The 23,309-nt window shown below is 41.6% G+C and overlaps 2 protein-coding genes across 3 annotated transcripts in view; one reads left to right on the top strand and one right to left on the bottom strand.

Annotated features, from left to right (window-relative positions):
• The window catches only part of LOC310685618 (uncharacterized protein), an 850,221-nt gene that overhangs the window by 139,124 nt on the left and 687,788 nt on the right, over positions 1-23,309 (top strand). The gene's annotated exons all lie outside the window — the stretch shown is intronic.
• On the bottom strand, positions 891-22,972 carry DCUN1D4 (defective in cullin neddylation 1 domain containing 4). The gene is made up of 12 exons (XM_083458463.1): positions 22,677-22,972; positions 14,240-14,310; positions 12,702-12,741; positions 10,446-10,560; positions 9,463-9,554; positions 8,528-8,598; positions 7,382-7,473; positions 6,865-6,973; positions 5,783-5,887; positions 4,959-5,061; positions 2,313-4,695; positions 891-1,967 (listed from the first exon to the last, which is right to left on the bottom strand). The coding sequence occupies exons 1-11, from the start codon at positions 22,699-22,701 to the stop codon at positions 4,640-4,642; spliced, it is 879 nt and encodes a 292-aa protein (XP_083314589.1). The 5' UTR covers positions 22,702-22,972; the 3' UTR covers positions 891-1,967; positions 2,313-4,639.

The following is a 23,309-nucleotide window of genomic DNA, read 5'->3' as shown; positions in this document are numbered from 1 at the left end:
GGTAAACTACTGTCTCTGCCAAAACAGTGTGTCACAAAAAGAACTGTAACACCACCATTCCCCCCCCCCCATTCCAGTCGGTGGACTCTATGCATTTACACAACTATATGAAATGACAAAGTCTAAGGCTTTCAAGAGGTATTAGCAGTTGTAATTAGCCCGGGCGTAAAGCAGATCCTTACAGTTCAACTTCAGAGTATTTAAGCACTGTTTGATTCATGATTCAGGGAAGAGAAATCCTAATAAGTTAATGACATTCTAGTACCTCCAAAGGGGGAGAGAGGAAACCCCCCACCAATGCTCAGTAACTAGAATACAGATACTTACAGATTACTTTTTAAAAAATCTGTATATAGATACTTTAAAAAGGTATAAATTAGTTATGCAACACAATGCACCTGCTACTTGAGAGACAGATGTGTACTGATTAAAATTACAGTGGTGCCTCGCAAGACGAAATTAATTCGTTCTGCGAGTTTTTTCGTCTTGTGAATTTTTTGTCTTCCGAAGCACGGTTTCCCATAGGAAATGCATTGATGGTTTCCCATAGGAATGCATTGACGGTTTTGAAAAAAAGGCGCAAGATGTTTTCGTCTTGCGAAGCAAGCCCATAGGGAAATTCATCTTGCGAAGCAACTCAAAAAACTCTTGCGTCTTGCAAGTTTTTCGTCTTGCGAGGTACCACTGTACATACACAGTGTATATTTTTATGATGCATTTATACTATTGTAGATTCTAATAGGCAACACTTTCCCAGTTTTGTTTCCTTTAAGTTACAAAAGAAGAAATGGATTTGCACTACACTAATCAAAATCACTTCAGATTACAAGGACCAAATTCCATATTCAGTATTCAATCTATTTGGCAAAAAAAGGAAAATTATACTGGTATGTGGTACAGTATTGCCCAAGAATTTTATTTATTTATTTTAATTCTTAAAGTCAGTCATGTGTGCCAACAAGTTACATCTTTGGTATTACATAAGGATCCTATCTGACAGCATCTGGAGTCCAATTTCACCTTGGACCAGTTTCCCACTCATGTATTAGTTTACATACTAGGTCTTTTTTTAAAAAACAAAAAACAAAAAAAACTTACATCAATCATTTTTAACTTACATCAGAATAATGCACATACAACATCTTGCCAGAATGATTTTTGTAGAAAAGGCAGGGACATTTTCTGCAGACAATGGAACAGCCACTCTTAAAAAAAAAAAAGCATACCAAACATACTACTTAGGAATTTCAATGATTTAAGCTTATGAAAAATGAACAGCTTGTCTGAAAGCTGCTGTTTACTTGAAAAATGTTACACAAGCAACATGGAAAAGTTTTAAGCTCCAACAGAGCTCACTTTTCTGTTGGAGAAAGAAGTCAATACTGTCACATGATAGAAGGCTGTGTGCCATTTAAAGCCATCCAAGAAGCAGACATATGAAAATCTGTTAAATGACTATGTCAGTACATTTAATCATAAACTGGGCTATGAGCAATGGATCTTGCTTTTCATTTTCCTCAAATCTGGTTACGTATATCAGTAAGAAAGTTTTTGTTCTAAATTGATGCTTAGCTATATTTAGGGCTACAGGTTAACCTGTGCCACTCCAGAAGTTGCTGGTCTCCCATCAGCTCTAGCATGCAAAGCAAGCGACCAGGGGATGATGGCAGCCGCATTGCCGCAATATCTGGGAGGGCAAAAGGTTGACCCAACCCTGTTTCAGAGCCTGCCTTTCCCTGCAAAATTCAAGGGCCAGTTCTCACTTTTTCTTCTTGGGATATTTATAGCAGAGTATAAGATACAAAAGCAGCTCGCTGAACTGGGTCTGGCATATAAAATTATATGCACCCCTGCACATCGCAGGGCCTCCAAAGCAACATTATGCGAGGCAGGAAGCGCTTGCGATGATAATGGGGGTGGAAAGAAGAGACTGCAGCCTAGTACTACTTCACAGAGAGAGAGAAATGCTTTGCACACAGTGGCGTAGCGTGGGTTGTCAGCACCCAGGGCAAGGCAAGTAATTCGCGCCCCCTAACCCGGGGCAAGGCAAGTAATTTGCGCCCCCCCCGGCTGCACTGTCCCTCCCCCAGATAGTCCCTCGCTCTCTCTCCGCACCGCACCGCACGCCTGGCACCCTCCCCTCCACAGTGGGCGGCGACCTGGCGGCTTGGTTCGGATTCGCACAGCCAGCACTGCAGTGAGAGAGAGTGAGTGAGCCAGGTAGGGGCAGAGAGCTGCGAGTGCGAGCGCCCCCCCCCCCGATGTTGCGCCCGGTGCGACCGGCCCCCCCTGCACCCCCCATGCTACGCCACTGTTTGCACATGTACCTTGAATCCTGGCTTGTGACTTGTAGCACAACTGATTGTTTGGAGGCAATAATCCACCCAATGCCTGTCATGTTGCACCAGTAACTTCAGAATCCAGAACCCATCTATTCCCATTTGCTGTTTCAACTGTAAAGAAAAGACAGATTTTACAGCATGGTCTCCTCACAATTTGATGAGGTGCTTTTGTTTTGTACTCTAGTAGTCATATCCAAGCATAAAAATTTAAAGTGAGACTCTGTCCCAAAAGCCCGTTATCTGATACTTTTATGGACCTTATTTATAATACTTTTTATCTTTAAACTAGATCGCACAAATGGCTGGATGACGGCATCTCAGCAAAATGGCTTGCAATAAAGCCTGCATTCCCCCACACCTTCCTTTGAGAGCTTCACAAGCTTTTCTTTATGGCTATGCCAATTGTAATACATGTAGCACATTTTTAAAAAACCCCAACATGATTTAATAAGCAACTTGACTACTCAATGCTGCCTTGTGGAAATATCGCAACCTGTAGATAACATTGCATGTTTTATACAAGCAAGCAACGATAGGATCCATTACTTTTTTGTATTTGTTTTCAATAGAACAAGTTAAACAAAAGGGTAAGATTTTACTAACACAGTATTTTATTTATATCCATAATGGCTGATTTTGTGAATAGCTTTCGAACGTCTAAATTCTAATACAACCATCACAGCAGGGATACAGAGAGGTGTACACACTGAGACTTTTCAACCTCACTATTCTGGTGGTAGACCTCCACCTTCTGCCCTCCCAAAGGTTAAGGGTCATAATATTCCATGTTGTGATATCACTGGAAACAGATAAAATTCAGCACCCTCTTCAGTGCAGAATTATACTGGACTGGAATCTAAAGAGGCTGAATTCAATGAAACACTGATTTACAAGTACCCAGTCCCAAAAGGTTGCTGCTAACCAATAATTTAAGCAATTTAATGATAAAATAAAGGAATTTGCACTGATTTTACATTTAGGCTGAGTTCAAAACAACACGTTTACTTGTGGTTTAACTTCCTCTAACAACAAAAAGAAAGCCTGCTAATGTTTTATTGCAAACTCCATTTTTAGCACTCTGTCCATTAATTTAACATTCACCATTGGGTTTTTGGAAGTATTTCCGCAGTCTGCTACCCACTAATAACCTTTGTCAAAAATTCAGTATTAAACTTTATAATGAAGGCTGAGGCAGAGATAACATGAAAAGACATTTCTTAGCACATTAATTCGGCTTCCTCAAGCAAGCAATGGCTTGAACTTTCATGTACATACAGATAAGAGTGGTCCCAAATGAGTGACAATGCTGGTGATTAGTGAGCCCATTGCCTGCAACAGGCATTCTGCTAGGAAATCCAATCCCTGGAATAAAAGATGCCATTGCCTTCTTTAGATTCCCATGTTTGCAAGGCCTTTCGGTTCAGATTTAACAAGAGATTCCAGACCTTGAAACTCACCCACAAATCTATGTTAAATTTTACAAGAGGCTTCATTTTGCTTTCATCATCAATACAGTCAAAACACTAGAACAGCAAAACTGAAATAAAGAAATATGCCATTTTACAAGTCTAAAACCCTTTTTTTAATCAGATTTAATCTGTACCTATTTGCGAACTACAGGAGTCTGAATATTAGGACGTCAGCAGTATCACCAAGTGGAAATCCTTGTGGCACGTACAACTCTAGTCAAGCTATTACACTTTTAACAGGTTTTCAATAAAAAGACAGCCAATACTTGCTTACTAAACAAAACTGAAGTTGGGCATCTGCATGTGAAGAAATCATACTGCAGGATATCCTCTCCAAAATTGGCATCTTGTCGCTAACTGGCAATAGTTCCACGTGGTAACAGTCTCAACAATCACTTTTTTCCTGAAATGTTACGTCCGAGACCAAATTAAAATTAAAAATTAAGTTACATGGTTATTTAATGCAACTAGAAATATGCCACAAAATTATTTTTACAATACACTTCTGGAGTAACTCCTAGGTGAAGCTTTTTTTATACACATATACAAAATTTAGACAGCAATATACACATAAATCACAGTGAGGATGCTGGTTAAGTTCACCATCTGTAGTGTAGATACAAAAATGCAAAGCAGCCTTCGAAGAGAACAATGCTACACAGCAAGCAGAGCTGGCCTCTTAAACAGCAAAACACCAAAAGGTCCCCAAAAACGGGATGCAGTGCAGGAAAAGCAGCATGCGCTTTTATACAAATAGCAGTTTATGGCTAATGGTCGACATAACTGTAGTAACAGGGACTCTTGAGCGGCTGTGCATAGTTAAAATTCCTATGTCATTTGTTTCTCTTTATACCACTCCACAAATTCATCCAGCAACACTGGCCCTGCAAGAAATAAAAGCCACAAATAAAAAACAAACCTTTTACACAGAAAAAGAAAAGTCTGGAATGAACAGCTTCTGGATAGTAAGATATGGTAATAATAATAATAATAATAATAATAATAATAATAATAAATTTTATTTATACCCCGCCCTCCCCAGCCAAAGCTGGGCTCAGGGCGGCTAACAACAGTCAAAACAATCCAACATTCTAAAAACTTTTCACCATAAAATCAATAGATTGTAGCTTTTCGTGCAAATACGTACATGCTCCATCTTCATCATAATTGCTGAGGTCAAGATTAATGGTTCGGCTGAACTCCAGAACATTGCACCATTGGTCCTTGTTGATGACCTTGTATTTAGATTGCTGATTAAAAAAAGAGGAGCAGTTACTGAAATCGGAAATGCCTGACTTTTCAACTACTGTATATTGTTTGGCTTTGTGGTCACTTCAGAGATTCAAAATGCCTTTTGGGTGAAACGGCCGGCACTCAAGGATGTTACGAAAGCCCATTTTAAGAGTATAACAAGCAAGCTTAATACACTGGAACCTAAGTACCATAGCTGTAATGTGGTGTCAGGAATAACGCTCCTCAAAAATCAGATATCAGAAAACATTATTTGGAAAAAAAAAAAAAAAGCTTTGTCACTTTCAAAGACAATGCACGATACACGTCTATTTATTTTGTAGAGCTAAAAATGAAATGTGTGCTCGTGAGCTTTTGCTTGATTTCGGGAAAAGACACCTTAATAATTTACATCATACTTCGGAAAAGTCACATACAATACTAGATGTCCAAAGCAGTTTGTGTACACCATCAGTCATCCTTACCCTGCAAGGTTAGTCGCTCTTGCCCATATATTAAAGAAAGGCAACAGAGGCTGACTCAAACTCAAAGTTGATTACAACTTCAGTTGTATCAAAAATTACACACACACAAAATTTGCCTGTAAGTTTACTAGCAAAACAATTCAAATATTCAACTCAGGTAGTAAAACTGTTCAACTATCTGCTAATTCCCAGTTTTAACTTGGTACAGCATCTTTTAAAAGCAGTATAAAACATAAAAAGATGTTTCTACTTGTACCTCTAGGAACTGATGAAATACTGGAAAGAGAGGCCATGTTTTTCCTAAGAGAAGTCCTAACATACACTTGGCAGTGTTTATATCTAGACTTCGCTGGTCCTTTTCCTGTCAAAGAAAGAGAAAAAATTAAGCTAGGTTTATGTACAATGTCCTTCATTTGAACTAGAAACCATGTCAGTTTATGCTTTACAAAATGTAACTATATTTCAATTATCTTCATTTGGTTCCCTCTTGCTTTTTGCTTGTTTAAAATACACAGTGAAGCCATACCTCCTGGGGAGCTGTTGTCAGCATCTAATGCATACATCCATTCTGTCTGCAAATCAGAGCATCAACTTCCTAACCTGGGTAGCCAATTAAACAATGTATTCACCTTTGATGAGTTATTATTTTGGAGTAATGTCCACTGCATAATGGTACATTCCTTTTCCTCTCCTGCAAAGTTCAGCTGGTGAGAGCAATTACTCAACCTGTGCTTGGCATTTCTCGGTGTCTGGGAGCTTAAGAAGGGTCAATATGTTGGGACTCCAACCCTGTCAGCCTCAAGACAGTTTAGTCAATGGTCCAGATGCCCTCTAGCAGTGGCAAAGGTCTGGATTGTGGAAATAGTTTGAGTCCACTGGTTCTCATTTTTGGACTGTGAAATGGATTGAGCCAATGTGGTAGTTAAAAAGGAAACAGACTGCAGGAACGACTCTTGACCAGCTGTATTATTCCTGTAGAAAACCAGGCAAGGGAGATTTGTGATGGGTTTGGGTGGTCTGCTACTCTGAAAAAAATGAAGATTTCAGTACTAAGAGCTCTAGAAAGAAAGCAAATATGCTTAGGCATCAAACTGGGAACCCATAAAAATTAACACAAGAGCCAAGAGCAGTAACACCGATTTGGAAATGATTCAAATGAGTAACATGGCAGATTAATATAAAACTGTAAAAATACAAATGGAATTTTGCACTCTGAAGGAAACTTGACAGGCTTAGTGGAAATCATTAACACGGGAATATAAACATCTCTTCATGAAAAAAACCATACAAGAATTCATAAAAATGGGGTGATCAGAATGTGAACTCCAAGCTACTCACACGTGCAAAGTCAAATGCATATCTGTAAATAAGTTTAAAATTTGTAGGCTCATTTAATAAAGATCTCAAATAATCCAAAGAATTTCTTAGCTTCTCTGTTGTATCACATCTGTAAAAATAAAAATAAAATACCAATTTAAATTCCGCACTGCTAACCATCAAGCCCTGAACCCAATAGTACTTTATCTTTGAATTTATAAACTGCCTTTCAAAAAAAAAAAGCAATACAGTTACAGCAAAAATATAGTCTGTATTATAGCAGGTAAATCAGTCTGTAACCGAGAACGATGATGGTTCTTTCACATATAGTTCATAGGCATTCAGTAAAGCAGCTACGAACATTTGAAACCATTTAAGACATATATAAGTATAATTTAAGAGGCCCAAAAGGCATATGGAGAATTGCTGGATTATAAGACAGAACAATTTCTATTTCTGCGCAGGGTGAAGTTAAAGTTCACAAAATGACAATGCACCACTGCTAAATTTATTTCACATTTGCTGATGAAATACTTACTGCAGGGATGTCATTCCTTTTAACCATTCTTGCAACGTAAAGTAACCCATGTTCTGAGCATCCAGCTTCCAGGCTAAAACAAGCATAACTACCTGGTTGAAAAACAAAACACAAAACATATATTACAATTTCCTGAATTGTAATTCACCCTTATCGCCAACCCCAGCGACTTGTACTAGGCCAAAGGTGCCACCTGCTTTATCTATACCAAAGGCGATGCTCTTATAAGCTCTACTCAGCTCCTACCCCCACCCAAGAAAAACGAAAGTGATCCAATATCTAACTCCTTTTAAGAGAGCACATATGTGAACGTGCAAAGGAAGAATGACACCTGAAGCAAAGAAAAGCCCCTGCGGTACAACATTCGGCAGCAGCTAAATGTTGTACAATTGCTATATTTTCAGTGGAATAAAGGCCAGCAAGCAAACAGTTCCGGCACTTCCACTTGCAAAATTGAGACATGTGGGAAGGAGCAACTAAGCTGCAAAGAAGGGGAGAATGATCCAAGCATCTCAAAGGTTTCACTGCTAAACTCCCCGAAGGAAGGAGTGAAAGAACGCTCCTCCTGTGTTTCAGAATGAGGTGTAGAATAATAGCTGCTCTGTCCTAGGCCTCTGTTGCTATTTGGAAGAGGAAGAAGGGCTTGAACACTTAACCTGTCCCACAGGCAGAAGGCTGAGCTGCAAAGTAAGGGCAGGCCTAGGGAATCGAGACTATACTGGGAGCCAGATAGAAAGTAGCTGGGTGCAGAATGTTGTCTAATCCTAATTGTCTAAATTTATGTCATTTGTTAAGCCACGACTATTTTTGCCATCGGTCTCAACTTTTTGGAGATCTATTTTCCAACAAAACAAGGCAAAAACATTTTATATTCAAAACCAAATAAGAATATAACGAACGGTCAGCTGGACAAAGAAAGAAAAGCTTCTGGAAAGTTGCCTCTTCTAACAGGAACACAACCCTTCTCTTTACTGTAACATTTGAGATAGTTGCAATGCATAAGTTGCTCACGGTCTGGAAATAACCTGAGTGAGTAAACGAATGAATGAAAAACCCAAATCCTGCATTACAAGGACTATGCTTCCTCCCTTCTCATTATCTGAAAGCAAGCAAGCTCTCTGCCATCTGTAATAAATCTGAACGTACATTTTCTGGTTCAACCCCAATGTCCTCACAGAATTTCTCCATTCCTTCAGGACCCACAATATCATCTGTTCCTATAAGCAAATGAGATTGTGTTACTTCCATTTGTAATCACAGAACTGCAATTTTTTAAGAGACCATATATATATAAGGTTGGAGACATTGCAGTGCCACAAGTACCGTATTTTTTGTTCTATAAGACTCACTTTTTCCCTCCTAAAAAGTAAGGGGAAATGTGTGTGCGTCTTATGGAGCGAATGCAGACTGCGCAGCTATCCCAGAATCCAGAACACCAAGAGGGATTGCTGCTTTCACTGCGCAGAGATCCCTCTTGCTGTTCTGGCTTCTGAGATTCAGAATATTTTTTTTCTTCTTTTCCTCCTCCAAAAACTAGGTGCGTCTTGTGGTCTGGTGCGTCTTATAGAGCGAAAAATACGGTATGTCACGGTTCAAATACTGTTCTACGTATGCATGCATGTATATGTATGTATGCTTATTTGAAAGGCTGTCTCCTAGCAAGTAGTGCATCAATCAAAATCAAGCCCTATCCTTTCAACTTTGCAGATTTACATTCATTAACAGAAAATCAGCTAGCCAAAGGTTAACCAGGCGACTTAAATTTGACTTCAAATTTGAAGCCTTGTATATCCTGTGATTAACCTCTTTAATGCAGCAAGCAAATGTATTTTTTAAAACTATATACAATTTAAAGCCAACATTCTAGTTGCATCGGCATTGAAAATATGTGTTCACTAACTTCTTTATTCTTTCAGGAGGCTGAGTGCATCTGAACTATTTTAATAGATGCCTTTTAATAATGTACATTTTTTTGTTACAAAGCATCTTTATATTCAAATTGGAGTTGCTATTGAATATTTTTCTTGAAGTTTCAACATTATCTGGGCAACCAGCAATAAGCAATATATATATTCGCTAACCTGCATATTCATAGAACCATTCTAAGCACCTCTTGCTCGAGAACATGTCATCTTCCGTCTTTATTCTAGTAGAATCATATTTTCTGTACATTCTAGTGCAGGGGAAGAGGTAAATAACGTAATATATAAATTCTATAATATATATAGATTTATATAAGAATGTATTACCAAGCTGGCCTCTTCCTCCTATCTAATCCACTAATTTTCAGAACTTTGAGGCAATTAAAAGAATCACAAAATAATCTACAACTAAACAGAACATTCCTACAGCACATATATGGATGCCTATATCAGAACTTACACTATATCAAGCCCTAACACTTGACATGTTTGTTGAAGGAGGAAGGGAGTAAGTGGAACTGATTTAACCCTACTCTCACCTCCAAAGATATTCCAAACCCCTCATGAGTTTTCAACTTCCAAGTCTCTCGTTGGAAATATAAGGGAGCGGAACACATGCAGGATTATCCTAGATTGATAGCTGATACGTACAAGTCACAGCTTTTCACATTTAGAAACTATCATGCTCAAAACCAAACTATGGTTTGTTGTTGCATCTAAATGGAGCCTATGTTTTTATTCTGGCCTATATAATTTCAGTGGACTGTAACTTTTCACAAAACAGGGACAGGGGTGAAGCAGAAAGAAAATAATCAGACTTGTATGCAAATTCAAAATCTAGCCGTCATATTTGCATTCCATAGGACACTATCATTTTCCATAATAATCAAATGTGTGTCAAATCTACAAATTGAATCCTTAAAAATGCTTCCTCCTAAATAGTTTCCTTTGAGAGAAAGAACCGTCTCCCCATCGAGTTATTACAATATCATGCCTCAAAGAAAATAGGCATACTAAAATAAAACCTACTACCTCCGCTTAGTAAACCAGAGTTGAGTTTAATACAAGTCCACACCTCCTGACCTACTGTCCATACAAAAGTAATGACTCCTGAATCAAATAATCCAAGTAAGATTACGTACCCATCATGTCTACTTTTTTTAGCTGACAGGTCATCTCCTGCTGCAGGTCGCCTCTTTTTTCTTGGAGGCATCACTTTGCTAAAGCAGTCTGATGAACTGCACGACCTGAGACTTCCTGTGGAATAATTTAGGAAAGCAAGACAAGGGTTCAAACAGATGCAGAGCCTACTGAAAAAGCATCTGAGGCAACAGACACAATGAAAACACAAACTTTAAAACAATAAATTATCACACGATAAGCAGAACAGCAACAAAGCTCAAAGCACGCTAAATTCTCAACTCTTTCAATACGGCAAGAGATAAACAGACTGGAAATTAAAAAGCACAGGTAAATAAAATTTTAAAACCTACGGGGCAGGCATACAGCAATGTTGCAAAAGTTGGGCATCACCACTGAGAAGGCCTGGTTTATAGTCCCCATGCATTACAAATCCGCAGGAGGGGAACCAAAGATATCAGAGAACAGGCAGGTTCAATGAGGCCTTGAGGTAACCTATAAAATCCTGCATAGTTTGGGACAAGAGTGCCACCAGCACTTTGCACTGGAGTCTGTGAAACTCTTACAACCAGCAAGATATAGCTTTTGTAGGTCACAATCTAGCTATTCAGTTTTTAATTACCTTAAGTTTCCAAGGGATCTTCAAAGGTACTTCCACATATAACAAATTACAGTAGCCTGTGCTGGATGTTACTAGGATACACATGCCAAGACCACATCTGCCTACAAGAGTTGGCACCTGGGGATTCAGAATAGGGGCCAGCTCCAAAAGCACTTCCAAACTGGGCTCCTGATGTTAGCTGCCCATGTGGGGCCGGTTTAACCACACTTCTTCAGTCACACAGACCACTGATCTAAAGCACCCCTATCTTCTGTATTTCATTCTATTAGCCCTCATCTAGTCGGTTACCAATCCCAGGCACCTAGTCTGTACTTCTACCAGTGTCTAATGGAAAAGAGAAATAGACCCAGGAGTATTCCTAGAGCTTACTCTTGTACAGCCACAAGAGGTGTTGTGTGGTAACAGCATGTGTGCTATTTAGAATTTAAAATACAAAACACACCTAGTTTTCATAAAACTGGTATATTTGTGCAGCTGCATCTTATCTTCAGGCGCAAAGTCCAAACCAAAAGTAGAATCAGCAAAGGAACCATATTCAGGCATCATCAGAACACCAGGCAGGTGGTGTTTTTATTCATTCCTAATGATTTAATTTTGCCATTTTAAAAAACCCAAATCCTATGCAACCTACTGAAATACGCGACTTGCCTCCTTTCTTTTTCCAACTTGAATGTTGCTTCATGAAGGTAAGATACTTTCCCAGCTGCCCCCAGCCTTGCATCACCTCTACATCCTGCATCTACCAACTCCTGACTGATTATTAACACGTATCATCCCCTCCAACATAAATAAAAGTATAGAGGGAAAGGAAGGGTCAGCACACAGTTATGTTGCCCTTGCCCCTGCAATGCCCTCAGCTTGTGTTTCCCTCCCTCTGTTCCAAAACAGTGGAAAATCGTGGAAAGGCTTGGGCACACACAACTTAACCTGTAAGCAAGCACAAGGTGCAAGAGCACCACAGAACATCTTTATCGCTTACAAGTTAAAATGAGCGCCTTAAAGGTGCAATCGTAATGCTTTTTGATGCATGAGTGAATTTGCAAAATCTTAACTGACCTCTTTGGCTGAAAGGCTTTTCGATCCTAACTTTAAAATTATAATAAGCCATCTAAGTGAAGGGGCATAGTTCAGTGACATGCTCTGCATAAAGAAGGTGCAAGATCTCTGCCAGGTGACTGGGAGAACCACTGCCAAACACTATCAAGCCAAGGAAACCAATGGACCGGCTTAGTACAATACAGCTTAATATGCTCATAACACTCATTCACACAGTCCATTTGTCTACACTGATGCTATAGAATACAGGCATTAAGGCAATTTCCACAATCTTCCACTGTAGTGCAAGCACCTTCTACTATAAAAGGTACTGTTCTGAGATGTCACGTTTTAACGGTTTTCAAAGCAACTTTCCCCCCCAAAGATTGGTTTTTTTGGAAAAGGGGTTGCTAGGAATGGCCAACTCTTGAACCAGAATCCTTACATAGCCTAGCGAATCTTACAAGCTAACTGACTGTCCCTCGTTTTTAATGTTAACGCCCCTTCCTCGTTGGTGTTAATTTCTACAGTCAGGAAGGTTCCCCCTCTACCTAAGATTCCTAAAACACACCACAGTATAATTTGTATAAAACTCTCTAACCTGTTTGGTGATCGTCTTGACCAACGTCTTCTGTCAAATTCTGTAAAATATAAAATCAATGCAGTTAACTAGGAGTTTAGCTATTTTCAAATAGCACCAGCTATTTCTTCTTACAATTTCCCATCCCTTTCTAAATTTACCCCAATGGCAAATTTTAGATTTTAAGATTCTCAGGGATGGGAATGGATTTGAGGAGGTGCAGGGTGGAAGGAGAATTCCTACTATGGAAATCCTCATACGTGACATTGGATGTCATCCCCGGGCTTCACTGCAGAATGGGTTTGAGGGTGAGCATTTGCCAATAGTAAGTCAGCACTTGGATCTGGACACTAGTAACCCTATCTAGAAGGAATGAGCCCTGGGAATGGCTGCAGTAACCATGTGTTAAAAAGCAATTAAAGCAAACATGAGGGACTGGTCGCCAGAGCAGAGATGAGACTGTAAAGTGCCATAGCTTTCTGAGCCTGCAATACAGTCGTACCTTGGAAGTCGAACGGAATCCATTCCAGAAGTCTGTTCGACTTCCAAAAGGTTTCAAAACCAAATTGCAGCTTCTGGTTGGCTGCAGGAAGCTCCAAGGTACGACTGTAATAGGAAAAGGGGGAGTTGCTGGCAGTGGCGTAGCGTGGGTTGTCAGCACCCGGGGCAAGGCAAGTAATTTGCGCCCCCTAACCCGTAGATTTGCGCCCCCTAACCCCCTGATGTTGCGCCCGGTGCGGCCGGCCCCCCCTGCAACCCCCACGCTACGCCACTGGTTGCTGGAAACAGACAACAGTGCAAAAAACAAGACACAAAGGGAATATACAACTCCACCTTGAGTTAAGAAAGGATAGCACTTTTGAATGGTCCATCACCTCTACAAAGACTGTCGCTTAAGGGAAGGCTTTCAGTAAGTTCTAGAAGCTGTGGCAGCACTGTTTTAGGTTGACTTGGGTCAAAGGTTGGGGGCTAATCAATCTATTTCCACATGAGCAAATGGAGCAAGTGTGCAACTAAGATGAGCATGCTGCCTCGATCATCTTGGCACATGCTACCCCTCACCTGCATAATTACCCTGGGAAGATAAAACAGACACACCTCATCTTACTCATGAGGAAAGGGGAGGATGTGCACGCCACAAGATTCTGCAGCCATTAGGTGAAGGTCATCTGAAATAAAATCCATGGTGCATCTAGCAATGTGGTCAGGAGGAAATCTGAGTGGGGAGAAGGCTTCATCTTTCCTACTTGTGGAGATGTGCTTTGAATAAAGTCTCCCTTCATTCCTTGTCCTTTGTACAAATTTCAGCAATTTGTCTTTCCATTGTGTTGAAAAAAACCCTAGGGTTTATAGCAAGAAGCTGTCATGGCTTCATCTCCAAATGCTGAGTACACATGAAGAAAATTAAGAGGCATGGATGTTTGAAAAATCATTTTCAATAATTTTTTGCATGTCTACTTGGCATACGTCTATTTACAAAGGTACAGCCAGCTCTGGAAAATCATGTCTAATCGGACAAAACTATATAAGTAGTAGATTTAAAAAATGCAAGTGATTACCAGCCTATTAAGAGTGTGGTAAATCTTATGAATATTTGCCAGTGTTGATAGATGAGAGTTCAGCTGAAAATCTAGAGAGAAATAAAAACATTTTTTCTAATTAAGGTTATGTCACCTTTTAGAATGCTTAATAAAGACATTTCAAAAGTACTGCAGATAAAGCTAAAAGTCTTAATTTTGAACTGCCTTTCTCCTGTCATACAATACAGTGTGTGTGTGTGTGTGTGTGTGTGTGTGTATATATATATATATATATATATATATATGGATTTTTTGAATTCCATTAAATGACATACCTGAATGTTATTTGAGTCCCTACCTCCTTCTGCAAGAGTAATACTACATCTCAAACCAGTGTTCAAAATTCACCAGGCGCATTTTGCACCTGGCTAGCGGCACTTGCGACCAAGTGAAGATGCCTGGGAGCCCGAATGGTGCCTGTCACCTCCACAGTCTGGAGCTGCATGCTTTGGGATCGTTGGATCTTGACTCATTTCACACACTAATACCCCATCCTGTAGAATTCTATCAGTTATATTTTATCCTCACAATCAGAATGAATTTCAGGAACCAAAACATCGTATTGATCCAACCAAGGCAAGCGAAACTACTATGAGCATTGTCTGCAATATCATTGCAACCATTCACAACACAGATTTGCCTCAATGTACCGTATTTTTTGCCCTATAGGACACACTTTTCCCCCTCCAAAAATGAAGGGGAAATGTGTGTGCATCCTATGGGGCGAATACAGGCTTTCGCTGAAGCCTGGAGAGCGAGGGGGGTCGGTGCACACTGACCCCTCTCGCTCTCCAGGCTTCAGGAAGCTCTGCGCAACCCTCGCCAAGCCGCGCCGGCCTCCCAAAGGTTGCTCAGAGCTGCCTGCATTCCAAAGACCGGCGTGGCTCCCTTGGCTTGCGGATAGCAGGCTGTTCTGGGGGCTGGGGTCGGGGGAAGCTCGGGCTTCCCCCGCACCAGCCCCATGCCTGGGGGGGAAATACATTTTTTTCTTTATTTCCCCCCCCCAAAAAAAAACTAGGTGCGTCCTATAGGGCGGTGCGTCCTATGGGGCGAAAAATACGGTAATTGACGTTGTGTTGACAAATGTCTCTAGGAATGTGTAGAGCATGGGTAGGCAAACTAAGGCCCAGGGCCCGGATCTGGCCCAATCGCCTTCTAAATCCGGCCCACGGACGGTCTGGGGATCAGCATGTTTCTACATGAGTAGAATGTGCCCTTTATTTAAAATGCATCTCTGGGTTATTTGTGGGGCATAGGAATTCGTTCATATTTTTCCCCAAAATATAGTCCGCCGCTCCACCCCCCCACAAGGTCTGAGGGACAGGGGATCAGCCCTCTGCTGAAAAGGTCTGCTGACCCCTGGTGTAGAGGCAAGTCATCAGAAGGTATCACCTTAAAAGTTGTATAGTAATGTGATGCATGTGGCAATGATAGTCCTTTCTGGAAGAGCAGCACTACAGAATGTCTTACAGCAGGAAAAAATTCAGACTTGCTTAAGAGCAGCCACACTGCCTTCCAAATTAAATTATTTGCAGGTAGGTTGTTCATAGGATTGTATAACTAATTTATTTTAATATTAGCTTTTGGTAAGATCATTATTATTACTTTTTACATTAGAACATAATGTCACACGCCCCACAGCCCCCCAAAAAGCTATTACATTACCCTATACAGTTGTACCTTGGTTCTTGAACACCTTGGTACTCATACGTTTTGGCTTCCAAATGCCGCAAACCCGGAAGTGAGTGTTCCAGTTTGCGAGTGTATTTTTGGAAGCCGAACGTCTGACACGGGTTCCAATTGAGTGCAGGAAGCTCCTGCAGCCAATCAGAAGCCGCACCTTGGTTTTTGAAAGTTTTTGGAAGTTGAACAGACTTCCGGAATAGAATACATTCGAGAAACAAGGTATGAATCTTTCACTTGGCTTGCTTCAACTCTCAAAACATACAAAATGTAGAACGTGACGGGGAAAAGTTTTCCATCTTCAAGAGCATAAAGTTATTCTTAGCTCTGCAAAACATATCTGGAATAAAAGGTTTGCTATGTATCCATATGAATTTGAACACCCATCTAGCCCGTATATACACTTAGGTTAGAACCGAGTTAGAATGGTCAATCAAATTATTGCTGATGTCACAAAAGACATGCTATAAGGTTCTAACCTGATGTATAGAAGCAGTGGTGTTTTTCATCATGAACAACTTGAGCCTAGCATGGCTCTATGAGTAAAAAGGGACAGTTTATACAGGTCATATCCATAGATACCAGGAGTTGTGCATTGTTAGGCACTGGGTAATTCTTTGAACCAAAAAAAAATCATAATCAGAGGGAAGGTGTCCTGTATGTAGCAGCTGGTTTGATATCCCAATCTTTGTCTCTTGTGAATTGCTTTGTTCCAGCTGGGAAGAGATTTCTACAACCCTCCCATTATTCTATTAAAGGTAGACCAACAAAACACAGCAACGCATTACTCCTAATTTTATACCATATTGTTTCTCAAATAAGTCGGTTCCTCGCAGCCCCTTGATGTGCTCATTCCTGATAACAATGGGCTGTTTCCAACCAAGTTTCTCTCAGAGTAGACACAACAAAATTAATGGACTCAAGTTAGTTATGAATTCTACGATTCTATGATTTCATGGTGATGTATTTTAGTTCAAAATCAACACTGCCTAATTTAAGAACTGGAGTAAGCACAACAGATATTTTCAAGATGAGGGAATCTGAAACTTCACAAGGAAGTTGTAGAATGCAACTGTAAAATAAGCCCAAGTCATTCATGCGACAAAGCATCTATGCTACATTTCAATTGAGTCCCCACAAGGGGCTGCCTTTAAAAACTTTCAGGAACATTAACTGATTAAATATATAACCACCAAATGATTAACTGGGAGGATCAGGTTAGATTGTAGCATTTTTGTATTAAGCCATCTTCATTGTCTGAGGTGTGAAAGGGGAAAACAGGAATTTTCTATGTGCCACCAAAGCTTATGAATGCTCTCTGAAGGGGAGATCTGCCTAGCCCTATTCGTGTTCCAGTGGGTGGTGAGAACCCTTTCATTCCAAGAAACCTTTGGCTCTTTTTATTGAAGTATTTTAGAGGCTGAGTTGTATGGTCAGTTTTAACTTGAAGCTTTCATTTTACAGAATTTTTAGATGTAAAAGCAACTATTTTATTACAGTTAAAAGCCATCAGTACATCTCTAGAGGTTTTTAGGTTTTTATTTATTGTGTTTATTGTAATTGGTTTAATATTTCTATTATCTGTAAATGGCTTTCAGTTATTTCTATGAGTAAAGCAACTAATAAATACAAATAATAACAGCAGCAGCAACATGATGTGACAGAGTTTACCATGTCAGGCCTACTATTTATATCACAAAACGGCGGAAGAAAAAAACATGAACTTAAAACACTTCTTCAGCTTTCTGCAAAGAGAATCTGTTTCCCATTCTCTTCCTGATGCTTATAGTGCTCCTCCCGTGTTCCACAGTTGGGGATTCAACACATGAAGTGACTGACATTTTAAATATGAAACCTGAAGTAATATTTCAAAGCCATTGCATTGCACTAATACAAATTATTTCCATCATGTTATTCCCAATGAGGCTTGCTATATCTATTTAACAGCTCACTTGTGCCAAGTCTTCCAGTTTGGCCTCATATCAAATCATAACAAACTCCAGCAAATATTAGGTAACTGGATCAACTCTATGGTGGCCTCTATTCCTATAAGGGCAGGAACATAACCTTCCAGAATGTAAGTCAGAGGCCAACAAATTTACCGGGGACGGGGATTTACATGTGAAAGGGAAAGCATTCCCTTCTACTGTACAGTTATTTCAAAAATTATTAAATCAAATTAGATAAAATGCATTTTCATTTTAAGTTTGTTAAAATTAAAAACTTGTACATACTACAATATTTAAAACTCACATGAGTGTTTCCAGAAGTTACATAAGTGGAAGACTACTCAGGACATTGCCTCCCCTTTGCGCCCCACTGCAGACCCCTAAGCCCCCCTAAAGTCTCTCAGAATGTTAGGATACCTTTAGGAAAGGTCTGGGATATGGCGTGAAAGGTCTGCAATATGGCGTGAAAGGTCTGGGATATGGCGTGTGACTCTTCCACAAGCTGTCTCTTCCTGATTTTCAGAGAGCTGTCCTGCAGGTCTCCTAACTCCTGCACAGTGGCGTACCGCGGGTTGCTAGTGCCCAGGGCCATGCCGAGGGGACGTGGGAGGGAAACGGGTGGAGTATGCTGGCACATTCAACTGCCGAACAGCATCTGTGCCAACCAGGAGATTGCAGTTGCAGATATAAGAAGAGAAGAGCCAGTCCGTTTTCTGGAGAGGCCATTTCCTGGTTCGCATCAAGAAGCGTTTTCAATGGGGCCCAGGAACAGAAGCATGCAGCTGCACTGAAGCAGCACCGGCTGTTGCGATACTGTGCCCCTAACAATTTTGCGCCTGGGGAAAGTGCCCCTGTGCCCTGCTCCCCGCATGCTACACTACTAATCCTGCAAGAAACTTTTTATGGTACAGGGGGCTTAAATGGGGAGAAAGGGGGCAAGAAACTTCACTAGTGCCCTCCTGAGCATGGAATTTTTGGACACAACTTGCAGTTTTTCAAAATTCAAATTTAAAAGACTACAATACAATAGAAAACAAGGATACATGTGAGGCTTTCTTTTTTAATGAACGTTTACTTGAATGTGACAGAAACTGATTCAATAGCTGCTATTTTGTTAAAGTTCTCTTTACTAACCTTCCAAACATATGGGGTTCTAAATTTCGATTACAGTGGGACTTTAAGGATCAAACCCCTAATACAAAATATGCTTACTTAAAATCAATTTCCTCCAAGTTCAATGGGAATTACTTCCTCGCATGTACGCTTGAGAGAATATATATGTTTACTTGAAACTAAGCGCCTCTAACTTCAATAGAACTTACTCTCCAATAAGTGCTTATAGGATGACAAGCCCAAGAAGCCTTCGGCAGTAGCTTCAAAGAACATGCTGGGAATTTAAGAGAGTCAATTCCAACCAAACATGTTTAGACTACTTTATTTTAGACTACAGTACAACGTTGCTCCCCTTCTTCCAGATAAAGTTTGTGACACAATCAAACCTTGGTTCCCGAACACCTCCGTTATCGTACATTTCGGCTCCCGAATGCCAAAAACCCGGAAGTAAATGCTCCGGTTTTTTAACGTCTGCGGAACCGGAACGTCTGACATGGCTTCCCCTTGAGTGCAAGAAGCTCTTGCAACCAATCGGAAGCCGTGTCTCTGTTGTCAAATGTTTCGGAAGTTGAACGGTCTTCCGGAACGGAATACGTTTGACAACCAAGGTTTGACTGTTCTTGTTTCAAGACTGACTTGGTCAGAGCCATGTGCTTCATGTATAAAATTTCCCTCACAACCATTTCCACATATCCAAATATTCCCCTTATTGTTGAGCAGGGGTTTTGAGGACAAAGGATCTAGTTCAACATAAAGACAAGGGCTCTAGTTTTACATAAAACAGTGAAATTATACAAATACATATCTGAGTATTCACAGAAAGAATGAGGAATGATTAACACTATCACATGAGCTTCAGAATCAGCTGTCTGTACTAGAAATTGGAATATTTCAAAGTCCTTCAACCTCTCCTTCAGACACAATCAGGCATGTATTTCAACAGCGAAAAAAAGGGGTGAAAGAGAATTTTATTTCTGAGAAATTCAGCAATTTAGACTTCATGGCCCAAAGAATATCTAATATGAATGAAAAGTGTGAATAAGATACTTCATAACCTGAACGCTGCATGTGCAACACTAGAACAGAAAATTTTAGTATCTCTATCTGAAAAAATCACTGCATGATAAGTCTGAAAGTATAGTTTAAGAGTTGCTTTACAAAAAACGTTTTTGTTCATATTTTAAGTAAAACTAAATTAAAGGCTTCTAAAATATCAGAAGAGGAAGATGCTTTAGAGAAAACACTGACACCAAATCCTCTTGCTAGGCCAGCAATTACAGTTCTTTGGTTTATAATATTCCTAAGCATGTTTACTCAGAAGCAACTTCTAGTGAATTCAACTAGGCTTACATATACAGTGGTACCTCTAGATACGAACGGGATCCGTTCCAGAGCCCCATTCGCATCTAGAGGTAAATGTATTTAGCGATGGCACATCTGCGCGCGTCACTTTTCGCCACTTCTGCGTATGACGTCATTTTGAGCATCTGCACATTCGCAAGCGGCGAAACCCGGAAGTAACGCACTCCGTTACTTCCAGGTTGCTGTGGAGCGCAACTCAAACACGCTCAACTCGAAGCGTATTTAACCCGAGGTATGACTGTACTTCCATGTACATAGGACTGTGCCCCAATTTATATGTGGGGTGATCCTCACTGAACTCAATGAGATTTGCCTCTTAGTAGATATGTACATGACTGTAGTGTAAAACTGTTAAGCTTTTAAAATGACTGAGTTAGCAAAAAGGGCACTGAAGAATTATGGTTTTCTTGCCCATGGACACTGTCCAGTCTAAAAATATTTTGCTTGTTCTGCTAAATATGTAGCTTCAGTAGCTGTTAAAACAAAAACCTGAGGTGCCTTCTTCCACTTCTGCCAGAAGGCATAGGAGATTGACTATGACTATGCTTCTATGTTATTTATAATTTTGGCTTAACTGCTGTACAGTTCTGAAAAGCATGTGGGAATACTGAAAATGTGTAACACTTTTAAATGTATAAAAATAATGAAGGGCATCACAAAAGCTTTTTACAAAGCTATTCCTCAGCAACCAGAAGAGATCTTGGAAATGCATTTTGAAAAGCTTGCTTTATTTTTGCTTTTAAGTACCCTAATCCAAGCTTTCATCATACAGCAGATTTTAAAGGAAATTTAGTTTCAATTTCATATAAGCAGCGAGATGCATTATGGACTCGAGTATTTATTACCTGCCTTACTACCAAAGAGTAGGAAAAAAACTGCAGAAAGACAACAAGCCTCTCCAGCAAGACTGTTATGTTCCACATTACCTTTGGAAAGAAAGAGTTTAGGTTCCAAAAATCATTCATATAATTTAACCTTTACACAAAATTCAACTGTGCCTGAACATTATGCCAGCTAAATCTGCTTTGACTGGCTGCCTTTGTTGGCCTTAGTGATTTTGGGGATGGGCGTTCTCCTGAAGACCTGTGAGCAATATTTTAAGACTGGGATATTACTGTGTTGGATCATGTAGGGGCATACAGCGACGGGAGACTTGGAAGAAAAACTCAAAAAATAAGGAAAAACAGAAAGAAAGAAAAACTGGTCTATAACAATCTACAGAAGCAATCAATTGTTAAAGAGACAGATAAATTATTTGTCTCTGGGAAACAATACTTTGCAGCAATGTAAATTGTGCCGATCAACTGCAAGAACAAATTTACTTGAAGGGAGTTAGTGGCTTTAACAGAACCGCCTTCCAAAGCAACGTGTCTAGGAAGAGGGCCAAGGGCTGCTTCACCGCCACCCCCACGACTTCTCCAGAATGCAGACAATGACAATCTGTCAAGAGGGAACTTTGCCCAGCGCAGGCAAAACACTGGAGAAATAGAGACGTTTGGGCAAGTTAAAGAGCAAAATGTCATCGGGATGCATGGGACTGGCCCTTCAGCTCCTCCAATGCCGCTTATTTCTTCCCCAAGGGAGCAGGTACACGCACACACACACACACACACACACACATCCCTCCAAGCCCCAGCCCCCTATTCCCGAAGCATGCACGACCCACCAGGACAGAATCCACGCCCCCCTGGCCAACCTACCTACTCTTTCCCCCAGGCCAGAGAGTTCTGGGTCGCTCTCAGGCTGCAACCCACTGACCCAAAAAGAGGGGTGAGCGGAGGAGGAAAGAAGGGGGTGGACAAGGAGAGAGAGGAGAAAGACCGTTGGCAGCGCGCTTGGCTCTGGGAGTTGTAGTGCGCAGCTCGCGCCGTGCAGCGCAGAGGCCGGGAGGCGAGGACTCCAACTCCCACAATGCAACGCGGGATAAAGAGAAGGGGAGAGGAGGGGTGGGGGAGGGGGCGCTTGCTCCTTCTGCCCCCTTTCACAACGGGGCCCCACAAGAAGCAGGCCCCTCCGCTCCCCTTCCTCCTCTCTTTCGGTCGGAGCGGCTGAGGGGAGACCACCGGGCGCCGAGAACAATCGCCGTCCGGAAGAACGAACTGCGTCACAGCCATTTCCTCCCCCCGACCCGTATTTCCCCCCCCCACCCGCCGCCGCCCGTTAAGATTCCCTTCCCTTTTCCCCTCAGCCTTTAAACGCGCCCGCCCCACCCCCCGTGAGAACATTCCCCTCACGCAACCGTCGCTCAGCGGTCGCCTAGCAACCCCCCCCTCTGCCCCCTCACCGAGCGAAACCTCCCCGCTACTTACTGACAGCGGCGGCATCCGAGTGCATTTTTGTGCAGCGCCGGCACACGCGCTGCCCCGAGCGGGCGGTCCGACCGGCCTCCTCCTCACTCGCTACTCCGTGCGGCTCTCCCCGAAGGCAAGAGGCCCCGCCCTCTCGCCCCGCCCACGCCCACACCCCATTGGCTCGCAGTCTCCTCGCTCGCGGCCGCCGACGCCGTGCCGATGGGCCGACCCGCTTGCCACTCCGGCCCGGCCCGGCGTTGCGCCCCCCGACGGCTCCGCCCAACCCCGGCCGCCGCGCCTCCCCATTGGCCGGCGTGTCTGCGAAAGAGCCGTGCCCGCCCCTCTGCTGCTATTGGGCCGCCGCCGCCTCCCCTGGAGAAGTGCGGAGGGCGAGCCTCCGGTTCTGATTGGACGGAACGGGCCCACAGGCCGCGCCTACCTCGCGAATTGATTGGCCGAACGGAGTGGAACGTGAGCCATTGATGGCATGGGGAGTTTGGGGAGAAGCTTCTAGCTGTCATGGTTGAGGATGGTTTGGGCGCTTCGGAATAATAAGAGGCGCTGCATCAGAATATGGATAAGGGGCTTGAAGCCTTATAAAGCCTTTTTTTTAAAGACGCATTTGTGGAAACTCATTTTTGTGCAATCATT

Source organism: Podarcis tiliguerta (assembly GCF_965153285.1).
Source record: "Podarcis tiliguerta genome assembly, chromosome: 9".
NCBI lineage: Eukaryota > Metazoa > Chordata > Lepidosauria > Squamata > Lacertidae > Podarcis > Podarcis tiliguerta.
Note: the sequence above shows the minus strand (reverse complement) of the source record. Positions and strands in the feature narration are given on the sequence as shown.